At 44.4% G+C, this 25,326-nt stretch overlaps 1 protein-coding gene across 7 annotated transcripts in view; it reads left to right on the top strand.

The window, feature by feature from the left end:
* The window catches only part of RYR3 (ryanodine receptor 3), a 1,082,755-nt gene that overhangs the window by 299,587 nt on the left and 757,842 nt on the right, over positions 1 to 25,326 (top strand). For all 7 annotated transcript variants that reach the window (XM_073608696.1, XM_073608694.1, XM_073608691.1 and 4 more), the window contains 2 exons: positions 6,907 to 6,981; positions 8,823 to 8,901. In XM_073608696.1, the coding sequence (XP_073464797.1) occupies positions 6,907 to 6,981; positions 8,823 to 8,901 (154 nt within the window). The remainder of the gene's footprint in view (positions 1 to 6,906; positions 6,982 to 8,822; positions 8,902 to 25,326) is intronic.

The following is a 25,326-nucleotide window of genomic DNA, read 5'->3' as shown; positions in this document are numbered from 1 at the left end:
TTTAGTGTACCTAAATCTGCTAGTACATCTAACATCCCACCTCCCTGTCCCTCGGGCTGATGTCCAAATGGGTCTCTGTTGCTCCTTCATCCAGAGGGGGGTCATTATCTGTTTGGGTTTTTATAAAACTTTAATTTGTTGCATGATATTGTTAATATTTGCACTGGAAATTGTATTCCTCTCCATTCACAGTCTGAGCCTCTGTACCCCCCATGGCTCCAGAAGAGGGGGTAAAAAAAAATTAAGGAAAGAAGGGACACCCCTCCCCTCCTCCCATGTCTAGGTGTCTCATCTATAATTCTCTTGACCTTACTTTGGGGTTATTATTGGCTGCCAGTTCTTCTGTATATAAGGGCTCTTCGTTATTTACAGCCTAAACCTCTGATTGGCTTCCGCAGCCTTTTATTATTGTTTAAATCTGGGAAGATACCTCTTTGACTACTGTAGTCAAAGAGATATCTCAGATTCAACCAATAATAAAAGAAAAGGCTGCCGGTGTCTTACTGAGAAAGTTCCCCCTGGGGGATAAGGACCCCCCTGTACTGCGCAGGCGCAGCGCTTGCGCAGTACGAACGACTAAGGAGCCACCGAAAATAGCCGAAGCTGAAAACCTTCAATCAGTTGAACATGGCGCCTGCGCCCTGAGTCCAGGTTCAAGCCCCACCATCCAAGTGGACTTAGAGGTAGAATAAAAAAGTGCCGAGCGAAGCGAGGCCGTTCCCGGAGCGTGGCGAACTAAGCAAGCCCGCGAGGGGCCCTCTTGCAGGTGCCGTGTACAGCTGATTTACAACTATTCGGCTTCGGCTATTTCTGCCGGCTCGTACTGCGCAAGTGCTGCGCCTGCTCAGTACAGGGGGGCCCTTATCCGCTGAGGGGAACTTTCTCGGCAGAACACCGGCAGTCAATCTGAGGCTCAGGCTGTAAGTGGAGGAACCTTTTGCATTTCCACGTCCACAGTTTAATATTGTACTAATGGAAGGGACTCAGGGAGTGCTAAACATCCACACCTTAGAGGGCAAAAATTACTTGCCTTGCCCCGTGTGCTGACAACCCTCGCTATGTCAGTGCTGACATGTAGCTATATCTGGCATGGACAGAAAGATTTCACCACTAAAGGTAAAACTTATACCCTCCCTGACTTTTTTACTTGTTCTTCAGAGTTTGTTATCTACTGTCTCTGTGGTCCATGCGGCCTACTGTACATCGGCCACACCATTCGGACAGTTAGAAAGAGGTTCAGAAAGCACAGACGCCTGGTTGAGGAGGGCAGCGACATACACAGTGTGCCTAGACATTTTTTAGAGTTTCACCAAAAAACCTCAGAAGATCTGAGGGTCTGGATAGTTGAAGCTATTCCCTGCATTTTACGAGAGACGTTTTGGATCTATACGCTAGATACCCTATCTCTAGGCAGCCTAAATGAGGTAATAGAAGTCAATACGGACCTCTAACACAGACCTCCATACACATCCTACCCAAATTTATTTGTATTTATCTCATAAATCAGTATAATTTATTAGCTTTATTCATATTCAACTATTTGGATTTGCCACTACACTAATGTTTAGTAGTTCCAAGATATTTTTTGTGTGTCTAGGGTCCTATAATGTAATTTCACATAAATGGATCTTAGTGGGAGGTACACACCATTCCTCCCATACTGCATTTTTTCTATTCTTCATTTTTTTTATCTGTAACCATGTACTCAAGAACCTCATATGTTTTGTATACCGACTTACTTTATTACGGTCCAATGTAATATACTTATATTGATGTACCCATTCTTTTTTTGATAGAGAGCCATATATGGGCCATCGTCCCATTATAATTCTTAAGACAAGGCCATTAGTAAACCTTATACCATATGTTCACTTTTTTTTTCTTTACATTACTACCCCTATTCCTAATGGAGGTTGCCACCATCCCTCTACATCTTACTATTCTTATTTTCTTTTTTTTTTTTCTTTTGTACTTTGCTGATATACTTCTTTAGAACATAGGTACTATTCTACATGTATTTTATATACTATTTATATTCTGCTTATACATTATATATGTATTATAATAATCATGGTACTTGTTTATTTATTTGTGCAATACCATTATGGTCTTCGCTTTATCATCCGAATTTTGATACTGTACATCAAGTTTTAAGTACTCCTAGTATAAGATGTATGCAGTACCGCCTATTTATTTTATTCTAGTGATGTTTATTTATTCTTGTGATATGCTTCTTATTTTTTATTTGTAGTATATGCTCCTCTTAGTCTCTTTATGTATGGTGGGAGGTTATCCTGTTTCTAGGAGCCAGTTGCCTCATGTACCAGCTAATTATGTCCTGTTTTTTAGATACTAAAAAAGAATGGTTTCATAGCCAACTACATTACGCAGCAGTGGCTAAGAAGAAGACAGAAAATAAAAGATTTTTCCTACAACAACCATATTTTGAGGAGGGAGAGGGGACAGGACATCTATTGGCAACTATTGTAAAAGCTCAGCAGCTGGCATCATATATAATTGAATTACAATCACCTTCAAATGAGAGGACTGATCTTGCCCCAGAGATATTGGAGGTATTCAGGGAATTTTACCAGGCACTGTATAAGAGCAGGGTATCCTACCGGAGGAGTCCCTGAATAGCTTCTTTGATACTGTTGATTTACCAACCATCTCAACTGATGAAAGGGTGGCTTTGGAGGGTCCATTAACATAGGACGAGCTAAAAAATGCAGCATCTAATTTATCTGATAATAAAGCACCAGGACCAGATGGTCTTCCAGAGGAAATATATAAATAATATGGGGAAGTGTTGTTACCTGAATTGCTTAATGTCTTTAATTATGCCATGGAGGTGGGTTCATTACCCCACTCTATGACTGAGGCAGTAATTATTGTCCTATTGAAACCTGGTAAGGACTCAAGTAACCCTGACTCATACTGTCCAATATCTTTGTTAACATCAGACTTTAAGTTGCTGGCAAAGGCACTGGCGATTAGATTATCAAGATGCATTTCAAAACGTATCCATTGTGATCAATCAGGCTTTATTCCTAATATATCTACAGCAAATAATATCTGACTTCTATTTTTAAATCTACAACTCCCAACAGATAACATGGGAAACAGAGCTATACTGTCACTCGATGTGGCTAAAGCATTTGACAGTATAGAGTGGGTCTTTTTGTGGAATTGCTTAAAACTATATGGGTTTGGCCCCAGATTTATTAAATGTATACAACTTTTGTATGACTCCCCAAGTGCAAGGGTACATGTGAATGGATGTGTGCCCCTTTTTCATTGACCAGAGGGACGAGACAGGGATGTCCCCTATCTCCGCTTCTTTTTGCTCTGGCCATTGAACCACTGGCTGAGGCTATTCACTCTTCTACAAATATTGTGGGATTTTGCAGATCTACAGGTGAAGATAAGATAGCACTCTATGTGGATGATACTCTAGTGTTCTTGGGGGATACGGGTCCATCCATGTCCTTAATAGACTTGTATGGATCCTTTTCAGTATTCAATATCAACTGGGACAAATCTGTAATGCTGCTTTTGGACCCTGAGTGCATGGATGGAGCTTCCACACCAGGCTCATCAGATGGCCCTGGTTACATCATTTAAATATTTGGGAGTGGTAATTACACCGAATGTTACAGAATACACAGATAATAATATTCTCCCTCATACTGTCAAATTTAGACAACTGAGCAAAACATGGAGTAAATTCCCGTTGTCCATGGTGGGGAGGGCTAATTTGGTGAGGATAGTGTGGATGCCCCAAATGCTATATATATTGCATAATTGCCCCATATGGTTGACACTACAATTATTTAGGACTATCGACTCGGTTTTTAGGGATTTTGTGTGGAAGGGTGGAAAACCTAGAATTAGATTTAAACATTACAGCAGCCCATAGATAAGGGGGGAATTGAGATACCTAATGCAAGATTATACTTTATTGCATCACAATTACAACATTGGCACGGTTGGGAAGTAGTGGATATGCAGGACACTACACAGAAGTTAATTTCTCAGTTTAAAAAATACCCTTTAGTTCAACTAATAGTAGCTCACCACTTTTATAATAAAAGAAGGTTCCCTACTTTCTACTTGATTCATACGGTATGGGAAGCAGTGGAAAATATTACTCAGCATAGGGGTTATACAAAACATATGCTCATTGGAAAAAGACGGGCATGATACTTTTGTACCAGTTATATGAAAGGGATGTTTTACTTCCTTTTAATTTACTAAAAGACTGCTACCAGTTAACGAACAATAAATTCTACCAATATCTTCAAATATGCCACGCATTACAAATCCAAAGCTCAAAAATCCAATTACAGTATAAACACTCTAAAATACTATCAAAGTCAATTTCAGTTACCTGCACGAAATGAGGATTAATAGGAGACCTTTATTCCAATTCACAAATAATAGAGAATACTAAAAAACATAAAAATAGTTTTGCCCGGTGGCAAGGAGACATAGAGGATCTAGATGAGGAGGACTGGACACGTGCCCTGGAAACACTTCCCGGGACATCTCTCTCGCACGCCCAAAGGCTATCTAAGCTTTTTATCATACATAGGGCTCATTATACCCCACAAAAACTCTATGCTTGGGGAAAATATATAACACCGTTATGCCTGTGATGCTCTCTATTTAATGGTTCTCTTATCCACATGTTCTGGCAATGTCCAAAGCTTCATCGTTACTGGGAAAAAAATATTTATAACCCTAAATTTATTATGCTCCACTGAGATAATAGGGACGTCCAAACATGCACTACAGGGAATAATATCAGATGGAGCGTTACCAGTAGTGATGCATACTTTGTGGATAAGATCCTTATATTTAGCATGTAATGTTATTTTACAAAAATGGTCATCTGCTGATCCTCCAACCCATAAACAATGGGTTGAGAAACTTAACTACATACTTAAAAGAGAAAAATTAACATGTAAGCATAGAGGTACACCCCAAAGGTTTGGTAAAATATGGTCATGCTGATTAGAACCTAGTAACCAACTATAAGATAGTTTACTTAGTGAAGAGGAGTTAAGGTAGAGGAGATAGATTGGAGCAAAGAGCAGAGGTAGAGAGGTGAGGAGAAGAAGAGAAGAAATTAGCACGTAAAAGAAAGATAATTTGATGCTACAAAGAGGAAGTTGCTATAGTCTGATAATTGATATTAGGGGTGATCAATTCGATGTGTAAAATGTATCCGTGCTCCTATTATGTTTTATTTATTATATGCTAAGCTATTTTGTTCCAAGAGGTGCAAGGTTTGTTTGGTTTGTGTGTTTTCCTATTTTTTTGATACTGTAATGATCTGGGGTGATTATGCTCAAGTGGTGTATGCGTTTTCAGGAACAGATTGTATTTTTAAGGGCGTGGCAGCCCAATTTTATTTAAACAAAACAAACTTCATAGAAAGTCTTCCCTCGCAGGGGGTTCCACCATCATTGTATAACAGAAAACTTCAGCCTCCTGGCTCACTCACTCTTACTTAGTCAAACTCGCTCCTGGAGCTTACTTGCTCAGCTGTGTGCTGCTTGGTCACGGGCCACATCTGCCTCCTACAGACATACACGCTCAGACTCCTAGAGAGCACCTGTCTCTCTTTCGTGGAGCCGTTTCCACCTGAAAGCCCTCCCGAATCCCACACCAGGCCACCTGCCTATAGGTTGGAGCTGTTCCAAAGTGTGAGCCCTGAGCTCTCTTCCCGAGGGAATGTAAACCCAGCTCACAAGTGTACAATCATGCCTGGCTTTGCAAAAACCAGGCTGAAGGTGCTAATACACACCGTGACCTGGGGTCACCTCTCCACAATACTTTATGGATTAATTTGACATATTATTTGTTTGTATGTTTAATAATAAAAATTTAAAAAATTATTTGATTAAAAAAAAAAAATGCCCTAGTTTGGGTATTGCACCTGGCATGCTGCACATTCTAGTCCATGAACTGGCTCCTGCCCATAAATACCACTTCCAAAATGGCCCCCTCATGGTCTGATAAAGGAGCATGCATGCTCCCAATGAATGCCATGCCCACCGCTTCCTGTTCTGATGTCACTTCCACCTCCCAGGGGACCCGGACCTACCAGGAAGTGTTGAGAGCCACCTCCAGGAGCTCCTTTCAGTATCCACCACAGCGGGATCAGTGGGACTGGACTGGCTTGTTGCAGCGGTGTTACATGCCTAGATGAGCGCTTTTATCTTCATTACATTGTGAGGTGCCAATTTGTTGTTTCCAATAAAGAATGGTTAGATGCTACATTTAGAACGGTGCTGCTCTTCTTTTCTGTTTGTCCCAATGTAGAGTCCCCTCTAGCTCTTCAGCAGTGGCAGCCACTTACGGAAGCATACTGATACCATTTGGACTTTTAAAGACTTTTTCTTTTTTGCCTTAAACCACTGAACCCACTTGGACTCTATCAGTGCGCTAGACATCTCCTTTCCTTTTAAATGTCCCCAAAGTACCACTCATTATCATGAAACTGATTTTTTTATGTCCTTTATATTTTTTTGTCCTTTTATATTTTGGTAAATGTGCTTGGTATGTAGTCTAACTATCCTTGGTCTGCTGCATGTTTTTTTTTTTTTTAGGTCTGAGCATTGTGTAAAGCATATCCAGATTTGTATCAAAGAATGGTGTTGTACTTTTTTAGATTTTTTGCTGAGACATTGGATTTGTTCCTGCATATAATTTCTAATGTAATAAAAGTTGTATGCATAATTAATAATATTATTAGACATCTCTACCTAAATCATGTATAAAATGTCCATATTTAATATCTATGAAATGCATTTATTTACCTTTCAGAGACAGAAATGACAGGTCAAGCTTTTCTGCATGTTTACAGAATGATGTTAATACCTTTTTATTATACCACAGGCATCGCAAGGAGGCGGACACAGGACTTTACTCTATGGCCATGCAATCTTACTTAGACATTCATTCAGTGGAATGGTATGTAGCCATTTTTTAAAATAGTGACATACAGGTCAGCAAATTTTTTTAATTTTTATATATTTGTGTTATTTCAATACTGCATGTCTATTGTACATCATTTAGATACTGCATGTACATACTGTATGTTCTTCCAGTCACATGGTGCTTATTAACACATAATTAAACCCAAATACAAATATGTAATACTGTATAAATCAACATACCAGTCCTTTGATTTAGTGGCTGCATTTGTTTTTTTCATTCAGGCTAAGAACAATTTTAGCAAGAGGTGTATCCCATGGGCCACACATCAAAAAAGACCCGCTGTGGTGAAGTGAATGGCAGTCCCAGCCTGGGCTCCTGCCAGGCCATGCCCCCAATGTGTTTCACTCCGTCTCTCAGAGCCTAATCATGGGGATTCCCATGATTAAGCTCAGAGGGGCAAAGCGAAACACATTGGGAGCTGGGTACACCTCTTGTTCACACTTACTTTTGGGGCTGAGACAAGCTCCTTCCCTGGCCGGCACTCACAGCAGTGGGCACAGGATCAGCATCCATTTACAGCCTATCACCTGCTGCTGGAGGCCTGAAAGTGAGAACAGGAGGAGTCAGGCTCAAAGTAGCACAGGTCACCAGTGATGTTGTTTGCAGAGGAATGGTTTCTGATGTGTCTAAGTAGTGGTTGCAGACAGGTGGCGCCTGTGAGACTTGGCAGGTCTGTAGTAGCACTGAAATAATGGGAAGTCAGTTCAAGCCAGAGTTCGGAGCCAAGAGGATAACAGAGCAGGCAGGGTCAGACACAGGAAACAGTAGAGAATATCCGTGGACAAGCCAAGGTTAGGAGAAAGGCAGACGAATAGTCAAGGACAAGCTAGGTTGGTAGCAAAGAACTTTCAGGAACAAGGATCACAGGAACCTGGTACAAGCTGAAGATCAATCAGCAGCTTCAACCACTAACACACTTCCTTATAAAGACCCATCTGGCATGCTGGTAGAGATGCTGGGTCCTAGAGCCCTTCTCCTGCTGTTGGTGTCTTGACAGATGCTGGGTCCTAGAGTCCTTCTCCTACCATTGGTTCCCTGACACAGCCTGAGTGGCACAAATCTTTCCTTTTATTGGTTCCCAATCTTAGCAAGTGCAGAAAATGCCAAGTTAGTTTTGTCAGGAATGCAGTCACCTTGTCATTTCCTGCAATCTGCACTGAAGACAAAAAATGTTATCTTCCTTATGTAAACTACTAAACTAATAAGTCACTATGTAATGAAGATGAACAAAGGCAGCCATATTAGTAATCCAACCTCTGTGACAACCACAGCTTCCTTCATAGATACAGTGCAGTCAGCCTAGCCATCCAGGGACAAGAAGTGCGTTATTTACAAGATTACCTGGTGAAATTAAATGAGGAAAAATTCTGAAGATAAAAACCTTTTATGCAGCTATCACAAGGACAGATAAAGATGCAATGTATTACATATTTGTTTTGGGGTTTAGCTATACTTTAACAATGTTTTCAAAGTTAAAATAGCTGCACAATATTTTTGATTATTATAATCATATAGCAAAAAATACAAATAAAATTTGTGTTTTAAATAGATGTTATCAACACACTCTGTTTTAGCTTTTTCTTCAAAATGTCATGTACTATGTGAAAAGATGTGGTTTGAAGTCATTTGACATTTCAGCAAATATAGATTTTTGTTTGTTAAACTGTCTGAAAAGCTCCTAGCCTTGAGACATCTTAAATACAGTTTCTTTATTATATAAACACATCTGTTATTACGCTACTTTTGTGATGCATTTGATAACAGTACTAATAGTACTATTCATTTTTATCTTCGATTCTTTTACACTTTAACAGTACCTGACATGTTTGACTACATCCAGATCTCTCACAGACAAACTTGCATTTGATGTTGGACTGCAGGACACAGCAACAGGTATAAGTTTTTTTTTCTTTTCTTTTTCTATATTCATTCGATTCATTTTTAAGAATTCTTTCTTAAAGTGGAAGTAAAGGCAGAAAAATAACTCTAAACCTACTCCCACCCCCATTCTTAGCCTAATCTATCTAGCCCTGTAAAAAAATTAATGGCTATACATACCTATTCTGAAGCCGCTCCGGTCTGGTCCCAGGTTGAGCTGTCAGCTGTGGCTTCAGTGTGTAGTAGAGGCAGCACACAAAAGAAGCCCCATGGTAAGGTAGGCCATACACCGTTCAAATCTTGGCCAGTTCAGCAGGTTCCCATTGTGCTGGCTGGGATTCGAACCGTGTATGGGCAGGCTGAATGTACAAAGTCGATCCATCAACTTGGGTACAACCAGCATGCTGGGCTTTACCTGTGATTATCGCTAGCGGCTGCTATAGCCGCTAGCAATAATCATTGTCTTTTCCCGGCCGGGACGGCTTCCTCTGCACTCCCACCCTCACCAGGAGAAAACAATGGAGGAGGGATTCCCACATCAACACTGTCTGTGTTGATGGGGGAATCAATTGAATTTCTTCTCGGTAACTCGTGGTTGCAAGAAGGAAACTCACTCCATGTATGGCAAACCTAAGTCTATGGGTGACGTTACTTCCCAAGTATTTCCCAGCCATTGACGGCATTCTCCTGCACACAGCGGACAGCACTGGAGACTGGATCAGAGCGGCTTCAGAATAGGTAAGTATAGTGATATTTTCTTTACAGGGTTCGATAGATTAGGCTTAGAAAGGGGGTGGGAGTAGGTTTAGAGTAAGTTAGGTTTTGTCTTTACTTCCATTTTAACGCACATAGCCACCTTTGCTTTACTCCTCTACTGCTTCATTTATTCACCATTAACAAGCAAAATATCTGGTATTTCTGTCTATGCAGAAGCATGTGGCTTACTCCCCTTTCTTTCTTGTGACACGGGCTTCTTTTCCTTGCTGCCAGTGGCTGAAGTATGGTGTCCAGGTGTGGGCATTAACTTGAATCGGTTGTCTTGCCATGAGCAAAAACTTAAAATTGTATCCAAATTTGCCATATTTTCCTTTTCTGGCGTCAGTCCATGGTAGTATACATGAGGTAGTGCCTACTTCCACCCACAGGACCAGTGCAAAGCTATATTTGATACAATTTTCCACTTTCCTGGTGCCAGCTTGACAACATACAGTGGGGCAAAAAAGTATTTAGTCAGCCACCAATTGTGCAAGTTCTCCCACTTAAAAAGATGAGAGAGGCCTGTAATTGTCATCATAGGTATACCTCAACTATGAGAGACAAAATGTGGAAACAAATCCAGACAATCACATTATCTGATTTTTGAAAGAATTTATTTGCAAATTATGGTGGAAAATAAGTATTTGGTCACCTACAAACAAGCAAGATTTCTGGCTCTCACAGACCTGCATCTTCTTCTTTAAGAGGCTCCTCTGTCCTCCACTCATTACCTGTATTAATGGCGCCTGTTTGAACTTGTTATCATTATAAAAGACACCTGTCCACAACCTCAAACAGTCACACTCCAAACTCCACTATGGTGAAGACCAAAAAGCTGTTGAAGGACACCAGAAACAAAATTGTAGACCTGCACCAGGCTGGGAAGACTGAATCTGCAATAGGCAAGCAGCTTGGTGTGAAGAAATCAACTGTGGGAGCAATAATTAGAAAATGGAAGACATACAAGACCACTGATAATCTCCCTCGATCTGGGGCTCCACAGAAGATCTCACCCCGTGGGGTCCAAATGATCACAAGAACGGTGAGCAAAAATCCCAGAACCACACGGGGGGGGGGGGGGGGACCTAGTGAATGACCTGCAGAGAGCTGGGACCAACGTAACAAAGGCTACCATCAGTAACGTACTACGCTGCCAGGGACTCAGATCCTGCAGTGCCAGACGTGTCCCCCTGCTTAAGCCAGTACATGTCCGGGCCCCTCTGAGGTTTGCTAGAGAGCATTTGGTTGATCCAGAAGAGGATTGGGAGAATGTCATATGGTCAGATGAAACCAAAGTAGAACTGTTTGGTAGAAACACAACTCGTCGTGTTTGGAGGAGAGAGAATGCTGAGTTGCAACCAGAGAACACCATACCTACTGTGAAGCATGGGGGTGGCAACATCATGCTTTGGGGCTGTTTCTCTGCAAAGGGAACAGGACGACTGATCTTCATGAAAGAATGAATGGGGCCATGTATCGTGAGATTTTGAGTGCAAACCTCCTCCCATCAGCAAGGGCATTGAAGATGAAACATGGCTGGGTCTTTCAGCATGACAATGATCCCAAACACACCGCCCGGGCAACGAAGGAGTGGCTTTGTAAGAAGCATTTCAAGGTCCTGGAGTGGCCTAGCCAGTCTCCAGATCTCAACCCCATAGAAAACTTTTGGAGGGAGTTGAAAGTCCGTGTTGCCCAAAAAACAGCCCCAAAACATCACTGCTCTAGAGGAGATCTGCATGGAGGAATGGGCCAACATACCAGCAACAGTGTGTGACAAACTTGTGAAGACTTACAGAAAACGTTTGACCTCTGTCATTGCCAACAAAGGATATATAACAAAGTATTGAGATGAAATTTTGATATTGACCAAATACTTATTTTCCACCATAATTTGCAAATAAATTCTTTCAAAAATCAGACAATGTGATTGTCTGGATTTGTTTCCACATTTTGTCTATCATAGTTGAGGTATACCTATGATGACAATTACAGGCCTCTCTCATCTTTTTAAGTGGAGAACTTGCACAATTGGTGGCTGACTAAATACTTTTTTGCCCCACTGTACATGGGGTAGACCAGTAACTAGCTATCCGGGTGGGAAGTTTAAGCAAATCCTACCTTATAAGAAAGTAAGGAAGCTACCGCTTTCCATCCAAAATCAGTTGCAATGGGGACTACTGTGCCCATTATTAGTGCTGAAGGAAACCACCATACAAGGACCTTTTTGGCTGCCCTGCCTCTTGTGTCGGTTAAAATCTCTGCGTAAGTTGCCCATGATGTTCAGATGCTACTGTTTGAATGTGCAGCAATTACGGTGTCTCCATCCCAGCTGTATAGTGGGTTATTTGAATTATCTTTAGGAACCATTAAGTGAATGTGCGCTGATGCCTTCTATCCTTGTTGGTTTCTAATGAGCTAGGAATAGCTGTTCTAGCTCCCTAAATGACTGTTGTTTGCAAGTGAGCTATCTTTGATCTGGATGTATTGAGGGAGTATTTAACCGAAGGTTGGTCAAAGGTAATCCCACTGGAACTAGGCAAACAAACACCCACAGGCCAGTAATACAATGACAACAGCAAATCTGTGAACTGTCTGCATCTCGAAGAGCCTGCCCAATGGGTCTTACACCAGAAGCTGGTGTAAGAATCCTATACCCACAGTTGATCCAGAGTACAGGGTCCATCTTTAAAAACCAAAAGGATATAGCCTGCCTGAAAGAAGCAAAGGCTAAGAGATAGACTCTCCATCCCGACCACATCTAGAAGGAAACCTTCTTTGGGTGAACTGGAGGCAGATTGAAGGAATGGATAAGGTAGTTCTGTTTGGGGATACAGATAGAAGCTATTGCAGGCAAGATAAGGAACTGGGTCTTAGCACAAACTTGTCTTATGCAAAAACCAGGAATGGTTCCATGCCGGATAAGAGTGCGAAGGCTTTGAGTGAACTACTTTAGATCCCATGGAGTCACAAGGGCAGTAACACCGAGAGCCCTAATAGTGCTGAGACCTGAATGTTGACCCAGGCCCAGTTGCAGAAGAGGACCTGTCCTACAGAGAAACTCCTGGGGAAGAAGTCCTGAGGCCTATACTTAAAAAAACATGCATCACATGTCTGGTGCTAAAATTTAACAAAAAATAGACCTGACAGTTTAGCATCAATGGATTTCTAGACTCCATGATACCCCTTCTCTTAGACCTTGAGCTTCAATTATCAGGCTGTTAAAGGCAGCAACCAGGAAGCTGGAAGGTAAAGAGTTCCTCGGGACAGAAGATCCTGAACCAGTAGATCCCTTGGAGCAACTACCTGGCGTCCACCTGGGCCATCCTGGAATAGCAAGGAACATCGGAATGCTCTTATCACAAATCTGTGAGGCAAACAAGGAAAGGAATAGGTCAGGGGATACTGATCCCACAGAGTCATCAAATCATCTTCTGCTTCCGCCAGAGGACCACTGTACTTGAGACATAATTGCCCCTACCTGGAGTTGTCTGCTTGAACTGGATTATATAATCTTCCATTAAGTAGGTCTAATACTTCAGGGACAGTCCAACTGCCGAAAACTTCTGACTGTTACTTGGATGACCAAATCCCCTGTAAACAAGGGTGTCCAGATCTCATCCTCCGACCGACTGGTATTCGCCAAGAGGATTTCTTAAACAACTGGAAGGGTGGCCTCCCTCACTCTGAAGTTTGATCCCTGAGCCACAGTGATAGGCTAATCACCTGTACAAAGACTGTCTCAACCTGTCCTTTGAAGGGGGAAACCATCATGTAAAGGTCTGGGGTGAATCTAGGCTAAATGATTCACCTTACAAGAGGCTACCCTCAGATCTAAGACTTTCATAGAAAAGTCAAGAGTAAAATGGAGAAAAAGCACTCTGCACTGAGCAGTGTGCAGTATCATTCAGATATCTCAAAGGCAAGTTGGTCTCAATGATAATCTCTAAAGTTTCTAGACCCATCCAAATTGCTGGATTATCCAGGGGTCCAGGTTGCTCAGTAGGGCCCACACAGATTTTTCCCCTAACATGAGGTCATCCAAGGATCTCACCTTTTAGAATGTTTCTGGAATGCAATAAGGCTAGTACTGGGTCCATCATCCTGACTAATATCCGATGTGTTGACAGGGTTGAGGGGCAGGACCCCAGATTGATGTATGGGCCCTATAGCAAGGCACAGGAATTGTTCATCTGCTGAAGAGATGGGGACATTAATTATTTTGATGGCCACAAAAGCCAGAAATTCTCCCAGGTGAAGGAAAGAAATTGCATATTTTGTATATTCTTATGCAAAACTTATATCTGAACCCAGATCCTAGAGCTTCAAGATGCAGAGCAGGCTAATGCCTGGCATGGGCTTTGGAATGGTGAACTGTTTTGCCACAAGAACTGGGGCAAAAACACTTTGACACCGAAGCCTGCACAGGATATAAAGAGGCCAAGAGTGGAGAAATTACATCTAACAATTCTAACAAATCTAACAAGAAAAGACTTTGTTTGGGGAATGTGAGAATTGGTTTTGAATGTTTTTGAGCTCATGTTTTACATTTTAATATTCTTTAAAAACAATGCAATATGGTACTGTGAAAAAGAAGCTCAAAAAGTACACAATTTGTGCAAAGTTGAGGACTTTAACTTTTCCTATAGCTTTTGAATCTGTTGTGGCTGCTACTTCCATTAGTCAATTCAGGCCGATTACTGCTTTCTATACATAAATCAGGTGTCGCAGCCAAACTGCATACTTATATTAACCACTTCCTATCCATTGTATGTATATATACATCCTCAGGTGGGATCCATGATACCTAGGTCATCACTGCAGCCGCAGCAACGGTCGAGGTATAATATTTTAGAGCAAGCAATGACAGAGGCGTCACTAGGGTTGGTGTCACCAGGTGCGGTAAAACATGGTAAAATAAGTGAGTGCTAGGTACAGGGTGCAGAGTTCAGGTGGGTGCTAGGTGCAGAGTGCGGAGTTCAGGTGGGTGCTAGGTGCAGGGTGCGGAGTTCAGGTGGGTGCTAGGTGCAGGGTGCAGAGTTCAGGTGGGTGCTGGGTACAAGGTGCAGAGTTCAGATGGATGCTAGGTACAGAGTGCAGTATTCAGATGGGTGCTAGGTGCAGGGTGTAAAGTTCAGATGGGTGCTAGGTGCAAAGTTCAGCTGGGTGCTAGGTGCAGGGTGCAGAGTTCAGGTGGGTGCTAGATACAGGGTGCAGAGTTCAGGTAGGTGCCAGGTACAGGGTGCACAGTTCAGTTGGGTGCAAGGTGAAGGGTGCAGAGTTCAGGTGGGTGCTAGGTGCGGGGTGCGGAGTTCAGGAGAGTGCTAGATGCAGAGTGCAGAGTTCAGGTGGGTGATAGGTGCACGGTGCAGGGTTCAAGTGGGTTCTAGGTACAGGGTGCAAAGTTCAGGTGGGTTCTATTTACAGGGTGCAGAGTTCAGGTGGGTGCTAGGTGCAGGGTGCAGAGTTCAGGTGAATTCTAGTGCAGGGTGCAAAGTTCAGGTGGGTGCTAGGTGCAGAGTTCAACTGGGTGCTAGGTGCAAGGTGCAGAGTTCAGGTGTGTTCTATTTACAGGGTGCAGAGTTCAGGTGGGTGCTAAGTGTAGGGTGCAGAGTTCAGGTGGGTGCTAGGTGCAGAATGCAATGTTCAGATGGGTGCTAGGGGCAGGGTGCAGGGTTTAAAAGTGGGTGCTGGGTGCAGGGTGCAGAGTTCAGGTAGGTTCTAGTTACAGGGTGCAGAGTTCAGGTCGGTGCTAGTTGCAGGGTGCAGAGTTAAATTGGGTGCTAGGTGCAGTGTGCAGAGTTCGGGGGGTGCTAGGTGCAGGGTGCAGAGTTCAGGTGGGTGCTAGGTGCAGGGTGCAGAGTTCAGGTGGGTGCTGGATGCAGGGTGCAGAGTTCAGGTGGGTACTAGGTACAGGGTGCAAAGTTCAGGAGGGTGCTAGGTGTTGGAGTTCCGGTGGGCGCTAGGGGCAGGGTGCAGAGTTCAAGCGGGTGCTAGGTGTAGGGTACAGAGTTCAAGCGGGTGCTAGGTGCAGGGTGCAGTGTTCAGGTGGGTTCTAGGTGCAGAGTTCCGGTGGGTGCTAGGTGCAGGGTGCAGAGTTGAGATGGGTGCTAGGTGCAGAGTTCAGGTGGGTGCTGGGTGCAGAGTAATGGTGAGTTCTAGGTGCAGGGTGCATAGTTCAAGCGGGTGCTAGGTGCAAAGTTCAGGTGGGTGATAGGTGCAGGGTGTAGAGTTCAGGTTGGTGCTACAGTGAGAGGTTTATTTTAACAGTGAGAGAAAGAATATCCAGAAAAACGCTTTTCAAAAAAGTTATAAATAGGGTGCAGAGTTCAGGTAGGGCGCTAGGTGCTGAGCGTAGAGTTCAGGTGGGTGCTACTTGCAGGGTGCACAGTTCAGGTTGGTGCTTCGTGCAGGGTGGAGAGTTCAGGTGGGTGCTACATGCAGGGTGCACAGTTCAAGTTCGTTCTTCATGCAGGGTGCAGAGTTCAGGTGGGTGTTACGTGCAGGGTGCAGAGTTTAGGTGGGTGCTAGGTGCAGATTTCAGGTGGGCTCTAGGTGCAGGGTGCGGAGTTCAGGTGGTTGCTAGGTGCAGGGTGCACAGTTCAGGTGGGTGCTAGATGCAGGGTGCAGAACTTCACCCCCAAATCGCCATCTTTGACAGGACTGTATTCTCCCACCTAGCAAAGACCCCCATCCCTCTTCCTGTACAGTTAGTACAAATAGTACAAATCTTCCCTCCAAACACAGACCTCCAATACAGCGTGGCTCAATGCAGTGCGGAAGATGCCCCTCCTTCCAGGCTGCTCCTTATGACCTGTCATAAGAAACATCAGAGCCGAGGAGGAGCCTAGCAAAAACTTCCCTGCATGCATGCGGAAATGTTTTTTTCGCTACGTGGAGATGTGAATGGGATCTGACTACTGTCTTCATTCTTTCCCTCCTATGTGATTGTATAAAGATGGCCATACATTATGCAATCTGGTTGTACAATCTCTGTACAATTTTCTTTAGATTTACCAGAACTATGGAATAGGACACACCTGAACAATCCATTCAATTTTTATCAAATTAGACAGGCCCTTGTACTACATAGCTTATGGGAGATCTAAAGGAGCTTGTGCAATTAGATTGTATAGGAAGTGGTTGGACGGTAGAATTGTAATGAGGGAGGTGCAGTCCAGAGTAGTGAACACACCCTATCACACCCTCTTCTGTGATGCAATAAGGAAGTGACGGCTTCTGAGAGATGACCTAACAGTAAGTGAATGCTGAGAGAATTTACAGGAAGTGATAGAATCTAAAAATCCTTTTCAAAATTCAAATAAACTGACAAGATTGTTGATGATGTAAGTGAGAGAAAAGCGGGATAGCTGCGTCAGAAATGGCATTGGAAAACACTTCTATTTATTATGAAAAGTGAAATTCTGCCTGAAAAGAAGAACTTATCCTTTAAAAAAAAAAAGGGGGGTACGATGCCTATTTGCTCATTTTGCTCATAATGTGATAAGGTTTTACTCCCCATCTCTCCATGCTTTTGTGTAGTTATTACCTTTCTGAACTGCTATATCATTATATATATACACAGTGCCTTGAAAAAGTATTCATACCTTGAAATTTTGCACATTTTGTTACAACCAAAATCGAAATGTATTTTATTGGGATTTTATGTGGTAGACCAACACAAAGTGGCACATAATTGTGAAGTTCAAGGAAAATAATAAATGCTTTTAAACATTTTTTTACAAATAAATATCTGAAAAGTGTGGCGTGCATTTGTATTCAGCCCCCTGAGTCAATACTTTGTAGACCCACCTTTCGCTGCAATTACAGCTGCAAGTATTTTTGGGGATGTCTCTACCAGCTTTGCACATCTAGAGAGTGACATTTTTGCCCAATCTTCTTTGCAAAATAGCTCAAGCTCTCTCAGATTGGATGGAGAGCATCTGTGAACAGCAATTTTCAAGTCTTGCCACAGATTCTCAATTGGATTTAGGTCTGGACTTTGACTAGGCCATTTTAACACATGAATATGCTTTGATCTAAACCACATGAATATGCTTTGATCTAAATCTGACTATATGTTTAGGGTCGTTGTCCTGCTGGAAGGTGAACCTCTGTCCCAGTCCCAAGTGTTTTGCAGACTCTAACAGGTTTTCTTCTAAGATTGCCCTGCATTTGGCTCCATCCATCTTCCCATCAAATCTGACCAGCTTCCCTGTCCCTGCTGAAGAAAAGCATCCCTGCAACATGATGCTGCCACCACCAAGTTTCACGGTGGGGATAGTGTGTTCAGGGTGGTGTGCTGTGTTAGTTGTCTGCCACACAAAGCATTTTGCTTTTAGTTCAAAAAGTTAAATTTTGGTCTCATCTGACCAGAGCACCTTCTTCCACATGTTTGCTGTGTTCCCAGACATGGCTTCTCACAAACTGCAAATGGGACTTCTTATGGCTTTCTTTCAACAATGGCTTTCTTCTTGTCACTCTTCCATAAAGGCCAGATTTGTGGAGTGCACAACTAATAGTTGTCCTGTAGACAGATTCTCCCACTTGAGCTGTGGATCTCTGCAGCTCCTCCAGAGTTACCATGGATCTCTTGGCTGCTTCTCTGATTAATGCTCTCCTTGCCTGGCCTATCAGTTTAGGTGGACGGCCATGTCTTGGTAGGTTTACAGTCAATGGCGTCACTAGGGTTGGTGTCACCCGGTGCCGAAAAAATTGGTGTCACCCCCTCCTCCACCAACTACCTCAGTACAGACCCCACTCCATCAATATAGCCCCCCTCCCTCAGTACAGACCCCCTTCCATTAATATAGACCCCCGCTCAGTGCAGACCCCCTTTCCTCAGTATAGACCCCCCCACTAAGTACTGACCCCCTCCCTCAGTACAGACTCCCCTCCCTTATTGCAGACCCCCCATCAGTTCAGACACCCTCCCTCAGTGCAGAGTCTGCAGACCCCCCTCCATCAGTATCAACCTCCCACCTCAGTGCAGACCCCCCTATCAGTACATACTCCCCCCTCAGTGCTGACCCCCATCAGTATGGAATCCCCCTCTCAGTGTAGACCCCTGCCCATTAGTATAGAATCCCCCCTCAGTGCAGAGCCCCCATTAGTATAGAATCCCCCCTCAGTGCAGAGCCCCCATTAGTATAGAATCCCCCCTCAGTGCAGAGCCCCCATTAGTATAGAATCCCCCCCTCAGTGCAGAGCCCCCCATTAGTATAGAATCCCCCTCAGGGCAGAGCCCCCATTAGTATAGACACCCCCCTCAGTGCAGAGCCCCCATTAGTATAGACACCCCCCTCAGTGCAGAGCCCCCATTAGCATAGACACCCCCCCTCAGTGTAGAGCCCCCATTAGTATAGACACCCCCCTCAGTGCAGAGCCCCCATTAGTATAGACACCCCCCTCAATGCAGAGCCCCCATTAGTATAGACACCCCCCTCAATGCAGAGCCCCCATTAGTATAGACACCCCCCTCAATGCAGAGCCCCCATTAGTATAGACACCCCCCTCAATGCAGAGCCCCCATAAGTATAGACACCCCCCCTCAGTGCAGAGCCCCCATTAGCATAGACACCCCCCTCAGTGCAGAGCCCCCATTAGTAGAGACACCCCCCTCAGTGCAGAGCCCCCCATTAGTATAGAATCCCCCCTCAGTGCAGAGCCCCCATTAGCATAGACACCCCCCTCAGTGCAGAGCCCCCATTAGTATAGACACCCCCCTCAGTGCAGAGCCCCCCATTAGTATAGAATCCCCCCTCAGTGCAGAGTCCCCATTAGTATAGACATTTCCCTCAGTGCAGAGCCCCCATTAGCATAGACAACCCCCCTCAGTGCAGAGCCCCCATTAGTATAGACACCCCCCTCAGTGCAGAGCCACCATTAGTATAGACACCCCCCTCAGTGCAGAGCCCCCATTAGCATAGACACCCCCCCTCAGTGCAGAGCCCCCATTAGTATAGACATCCCCCTCAGTGCAGAGCCCCCATTAGCATAGACACCCCCCCTCAGTGCAGAGCCCCCCATTAGCATAGACACCCCCCCTCAGTGCAGAGCCCCCATTAGCATAGACACCCCCCCTCAGTGCAGAGCCCCCCATTAGTATAGACACCCCCCTCAGTGCAGAGCCCCCATTAGTATAGACATCCCCCTCAGTGCAGAGCCCCCATTAGCATAGACACCCTCCTCAGTGCAGAGCCCACCATTAGCATAGACACCCCCCCTCAGTGCAGAGCCCCCATTAGCATAGACACCCCCCCTCAGTGCAGAGCCCCCCATTAGTATAGAATCCCCCCTCAGTGCAGAGCCCCCATTAGTATAGACATCCCCCTCAGTGCAGAGCCCCCATTAGCATAGACACCCCCCCTTAGTGCAGAGCCCCCCATTAGCATAGACACCCCCCCTCAGTGCAGAGCCACCCATTAGCATAGACACCCCCCCTCAGTGCAGAGCCCCCATTAGCATAGACACCCCCCTCAGTGCAGAGCCCCCCATTAGTATAGAATCCCCCCTCAGTGCAGAGCCCCCCATTAGTATAGAATCCCCCCTCAGTGCAGAGCCCCCATTAGTATAGACACCCCCCCTCAGTGCAGAGCCCCCCATTAGCATAGACACCCCCCCTCAGTGCAGAGCCCCCATTAGCATAGACACCCCCCCTCAGTGCAGAGCCCCCATTAGTATAGACACCCCCCTCAGTGCAGAGCCCCCATTAGCATAGACACCCCCCCCTCAGTGCAGAGCCCCCATTAGCATAGACACCCCCCCTCAGTGCAGAGCCCCCATTAGCATAGACACCCCCCCTCAGTGCAGAGCCCCTATTAGCATAGACACCCCCCCTCAGTGCAGAGCCCCCATTAGCATAGACACCCCCTGCACCCACACATACATAAAGTTCACAGACCTCAGAACAGCGCGGATGATACACACAGCCGTGTGTGTCCCTCTGGCTCCTCCTCCTCCTGTGTGGATGTAAACAGAGAGGAGGGGGAAGCGGCTTCAGTCCGCTGCGCTGAGGGACACAGCGTAAGTCCGGAGGAGCAGATCAGGGCAGCGGGCAGTGTTAGCAGTGCGTGCCGCTACCTACGGGTGTCACCCCTCTGGCGGGTGTCACCCGGGTGCGGCCCGCACCCCCCGCACCCACCTAACAACGCCACTGTTTACAGTTGTGCCATACTCTTTTCTATTTTCGGATTATGGATTGATCAGTGCTCCGTGAGATATTTTTTTATAACCTAACTCTGCTTTAAACTTCTCCACAGCTTTATCACTGACCAGTCTGGTGTGTTCCTTGGCCTTCATGATGCTGTTTGTTCACTAATGTTCTCTAACAAATCTCTGAGGGTTTCACAGAACAGCTGTATTTATACTGAGATTAAATTCCACACAGGAGGACTCTATTTACTAATTAGGTGACTTCTGAAGGCAATTGGTTCCACTAGATTTTAGTTAGGGGTATCAGAGTAAAGGGGGCTGAATACAAATGCACACCACACTTTTCACATACCGTGTTTCCCCGAAAATAAGACCTACCCCGATAATAAGACCTAGCATGATTCTCGGGGAGGGCCGCAATATAAGCCCTACCCCGAAAAAAAGCCCTAGTAAAATTTGTTAAAAATTTTTTTATTCCACCTTGCAGAATGATTACACCTCCATAAGGTATGCGTGTCTCCCTTTGTAATTGCACCGTGTAAAACACCCTATTTACAGACTCGCTGGAGGTCTTCTCCTCTCTTCCTGGCTGACACAGCGCCCCCCCCCCCCTCCCCAGCGCACAGATCGGGCCAACGCCAGCAGGACAGCGGCTCCCCCACTCCACTCTCCTCCCGCCCGATGCCTGCAGCCCCTCCCTCCTCAGCGGATGGAGCGGGCCGACGCCAGCGGGACACCGGCTCCCCCCTCCTCTGCTCTCCTCCCGCCCGACGCCCGGGGCCCCCCCTCCCCAGTGCACGGAGCGGGCCGACGCCAGCAGGGATCCCGGAGCAGAGAAGAGGAGCCCAGGCAGACCATGCGACACCCAGGGGAGCTGCAACAAAGGTATTTCCCACAAAAAAATCACAAAGGGAGACACGCTGCACCCCACACCGGCACAATTCCTACAAAACGAATTGCATAATTCTATAAACATGGATTTTAAGATGCTTTTTATGTCAAAATACTGAATCCTGACCTGACGGGGGGGGGGGGGGGGGGGGGGGGAGACAGGGGACACAGGAGATGGATAAATGACACAGCAGAAGCACTATGCAATCTATCATGCTTTAAAGGAAAATTATTTTTATTTTTTTGGGGTTACAACCACTTTAAGATCATTGTACATACCGTAAATAAGACATCCCCTGAAAATAAGCCCTAGTGTGGTTTTGGTTACCAAAATTATTATAAGACCCGGGCTTATTTTCAGGGAAACACAGTATTTATTTGTAAAAAAATTAAAAACCATATATCATTTTCCTTTCACTTCACAATTATGTGTCACTTTGTGTTGGTCTGTCACATAGAATCCCAATATCCACATTTAAGTTTTTGTTTGTAAAATGATACAATTTGGAAAATTTCAAGGGGTATGACTACTATTTCAGGCACTGTATGTATATATATATATATATATATACAGTAGGGATGAGGGTGTTCGCCTGTTAGCGAACAATTTGGGGTGTTCGCGGCAAATTCGAAAGCTGCGGAACACCCTTTAAAAGTCTATGGGAGAAATCAAAAGTGCTAATTTTAAAGGCTTATATGCAAGTTATTGTCATAAAAAGTGTTTGGGGGCCTGGGTCCTGCCCCAGGGGACATGTATGAATGCAAAAAAAACTTCAGTTTTTTCGGGAGCAGTGATTTTAATAATGCCTAAAGGGAAACAATAAAAGTGAAAATTTAGTACCTGGGGGTGTCTATAGTATGCCTGTAAATTGGCGCATGTTTCCGTGTTTACAACAGTCCCTGCACAAAATTACATTTCTAAAGGAAAAAAAGTCATTTAAAAGTACTCGCGGCTATAATGAATTGTCGGTTCCGGAAATAAACACAAAAGTCATTGAAAAAACGGCATGGGATTCCCCACAGTCTATTACGAGGCCCTTTGGGTCTGGTATGAATATTAAGGGGAACCCCGAACCAAAATTTAAAAAAAAAATTGCGCGGGGGTCCCCCTAAATTCCAAAGCAGGCCCTTCAGGTCTGGTATGGATATTAAGGGGAACCCCGCACCAAAATTTAAAAAAAAAATGGCATGGGGGTCCCCCCAAAAATCCATATCAGACCCTTATCTGAGCACGCAAGCTGGCAGGCCGCAGGAAAAGAGGGGTGGCGTGATGATCAGTGCCCTGATTACATTAGAGCGCCACCAGTGCCATCAACCATTACCAACCAGAGCCAGCAACCAGTGCCAGCCAGTGCCAGCAATCAATGCCCACCATTGCCAACAATCAGTGCCCACCACAGCCAGAAATCAGTGACCATTAGTGATGCCAGTCAGTGCTGGCTTTCAGTGCCTCCTATCAGTGATGCCCATCAATGCCCATAAGTAAAGCCCATTAATGCCCATCAGTGCCACCCATCAATGCCCATCAGTGCCCATTAGTGCTGCCCATCAGTGCCCATCAGTGCCGCTTATCCATGCCACCCATCAGTGCCCATTAGTGCTGCCCATCAGTGCCGCTTATCCATGCCACCTATCAGTGCCCACCAGTGCCACCTATCAATGCCAACCAGTGCCACTCATCAGTGCCGCCTATCAGTGCTCATCAGTGCCACATATCAGTGCCACCTATCAGTGTCCATAAGTGCAGAATATTAGTGCCTCCTCATCAATGCCACCTAATCAGTGCCCATAAGTGCCGCCTCATCAGTGCCCATAAGTGCCACCTCATCAGTGCCCATCAGTGCAGCCTATTAGTGCCCAGCAGTGCCGCCTCATCAGCGCACATCAGTGAAGGAGAAAAATTACTTATTTACAAAATTTACTGACAGAAACTAAGAAGAAAACATTTTTTTTCAACATTTTCAGTCTTTTTAGGAAAAAAATAAAAACCCCAGCAGTGATTAAATACCACCAAAAGAAAGCTCTATTTGTGTGAAGAAAATGATAACAATTTCACATGGTTACAGCGTAGCATGACCGCACAATTGTTATTCAAAGTGTGACAGCGCTGAAAGCTGAAAAATGGCCTGGGCAGGAAGGGGGTGAAAGTGCCCTGCAAGTGTGCATATTCTTTAATACACTATCTCGTCTTAAAAATTCTATTCAAAATTATACTGAACAATAAAGAACGCAAGGGAGAATTTTTTGGTGATTGTGGGAGTTTACAGCTAGTATTTTTTTTTCAGATGATCTGACAAGATTTCTGTTTGTAGCACTACGCTTCAAGAGCATGGGACTCTTTCACTTTTTTTCTGCAGCTGTTTGCCAGTCTTTAGCTGGTAGATGATCAAACAGTCTAGTAACAGAGACCGGAGCTTTTAAAATCTGTAAGAGCCTCCCTATGACCCTATGACTTTGCCAGTTATAAATGTCTACCCCTGTGTTCATGCAGATTAGGAGAAGGGTCCTTAAAGGCTAAGGACTGGGAACCCTGATTCATGGCCAAGGCAATTGGGACCCATAAAGACCTCACAAATCTTTTCTGGGGAAAAAGAGTACTGTGAAACAACTACCACATGAATTCAGCTATTTCTCTTGTATATCCACTTATGGACTGAATGTTACATGTATTGCAGAGAGTCAAGATTTCGTCATGTAGCAGGGTAGACTACGTGCATCTGAAAATTAAAATCCAACAGTGATTTCTTCTGAGTCCTGTGCCAAATGACTGCCCTGCTGCATAGCGAACATAGGAGGTCACTTGCTTGGCATGGGCGCTATTCACAGAACACTGTGCATTTTTCTGCAAAACATACTCTGACTGGATGGGGTGGAGATTGTGACATCCCCTCTTTACCTCCTCCAGTCGGAGAACCCCTTGCAATCATTGAGAAATGTCATTATTACTGTGTTTCTCTACTTCCACAGCGGTCCCACAGGTATGGCATATGCATGCTTACAGTGAGCTTTTTAAAGCTATTAAAGGTGATTAAGTGGCTGTGTTTAGAAGTGAATGTAATGTGTGCATCCCTTAATTTTGCATAATATTCTGAAGTTGAACATTTTTCACTCTACTTTTTTTTATCTTTAAACAAATTCATTTAGGCCATTTCCGTTCAACTACCAACTTGAAAAAGCTAGATGTCCGAAGGAATGCAGACAATGGGGGTTATTTACGAAATGCAAATCCACTTTGCACTACAAGTGCACTTTCAAGTGCAGTTGCTGTAGATCCGAGGGGGACATGCAAGGAAAAATAAAAAACAGCATTTTATCTTGCACATGATTGGATGATAAAATCAGCAGAGCTTCCCCTCACTTCAGATCTACCCCTCAGATTTACAGCGATTGCACTTCCAAGTGCTCTTTCAGTGCACATATAGTGCAAAGTGGATTTGCCTTTCACAAATAACTCCTAAGCGTCTATTCACACTTGTGCAACTTAAAAATTGTGTGATTTCTATTGCAACTTTACCCTGTGGCTTTGATGCGATTTTGACTTTGACCAAACTTTTGATGTGATTGCGTTTTGTTTGTGCTCTACAAAGTCATTAGACATTTGCAAAATGGAAAAATGTGTTTTGTTTCATTTAGTTTCTTTAT

The sequence above is a fragment of the Aquarana catesbeiana genome, linkage group LG13 (assembly GCF_042186555.1).
Source record: "Aquarana catesbeiana isolate 2022-GZ linkage group LG13, ASM4218655v1, whole genome shotgun sequence".
Taxonomy (NCBI): Eukaryota; Metazoa; Chordata; class Amphibia; order Anura; family Ranidae; genus Aquarana; species Aquarana catesbeiana.
The sequence above is the reverse complement of the archived record's forward strand: the minus strand, read 5'-3'. Positions and strand labels throughout refer to the sequence as shown.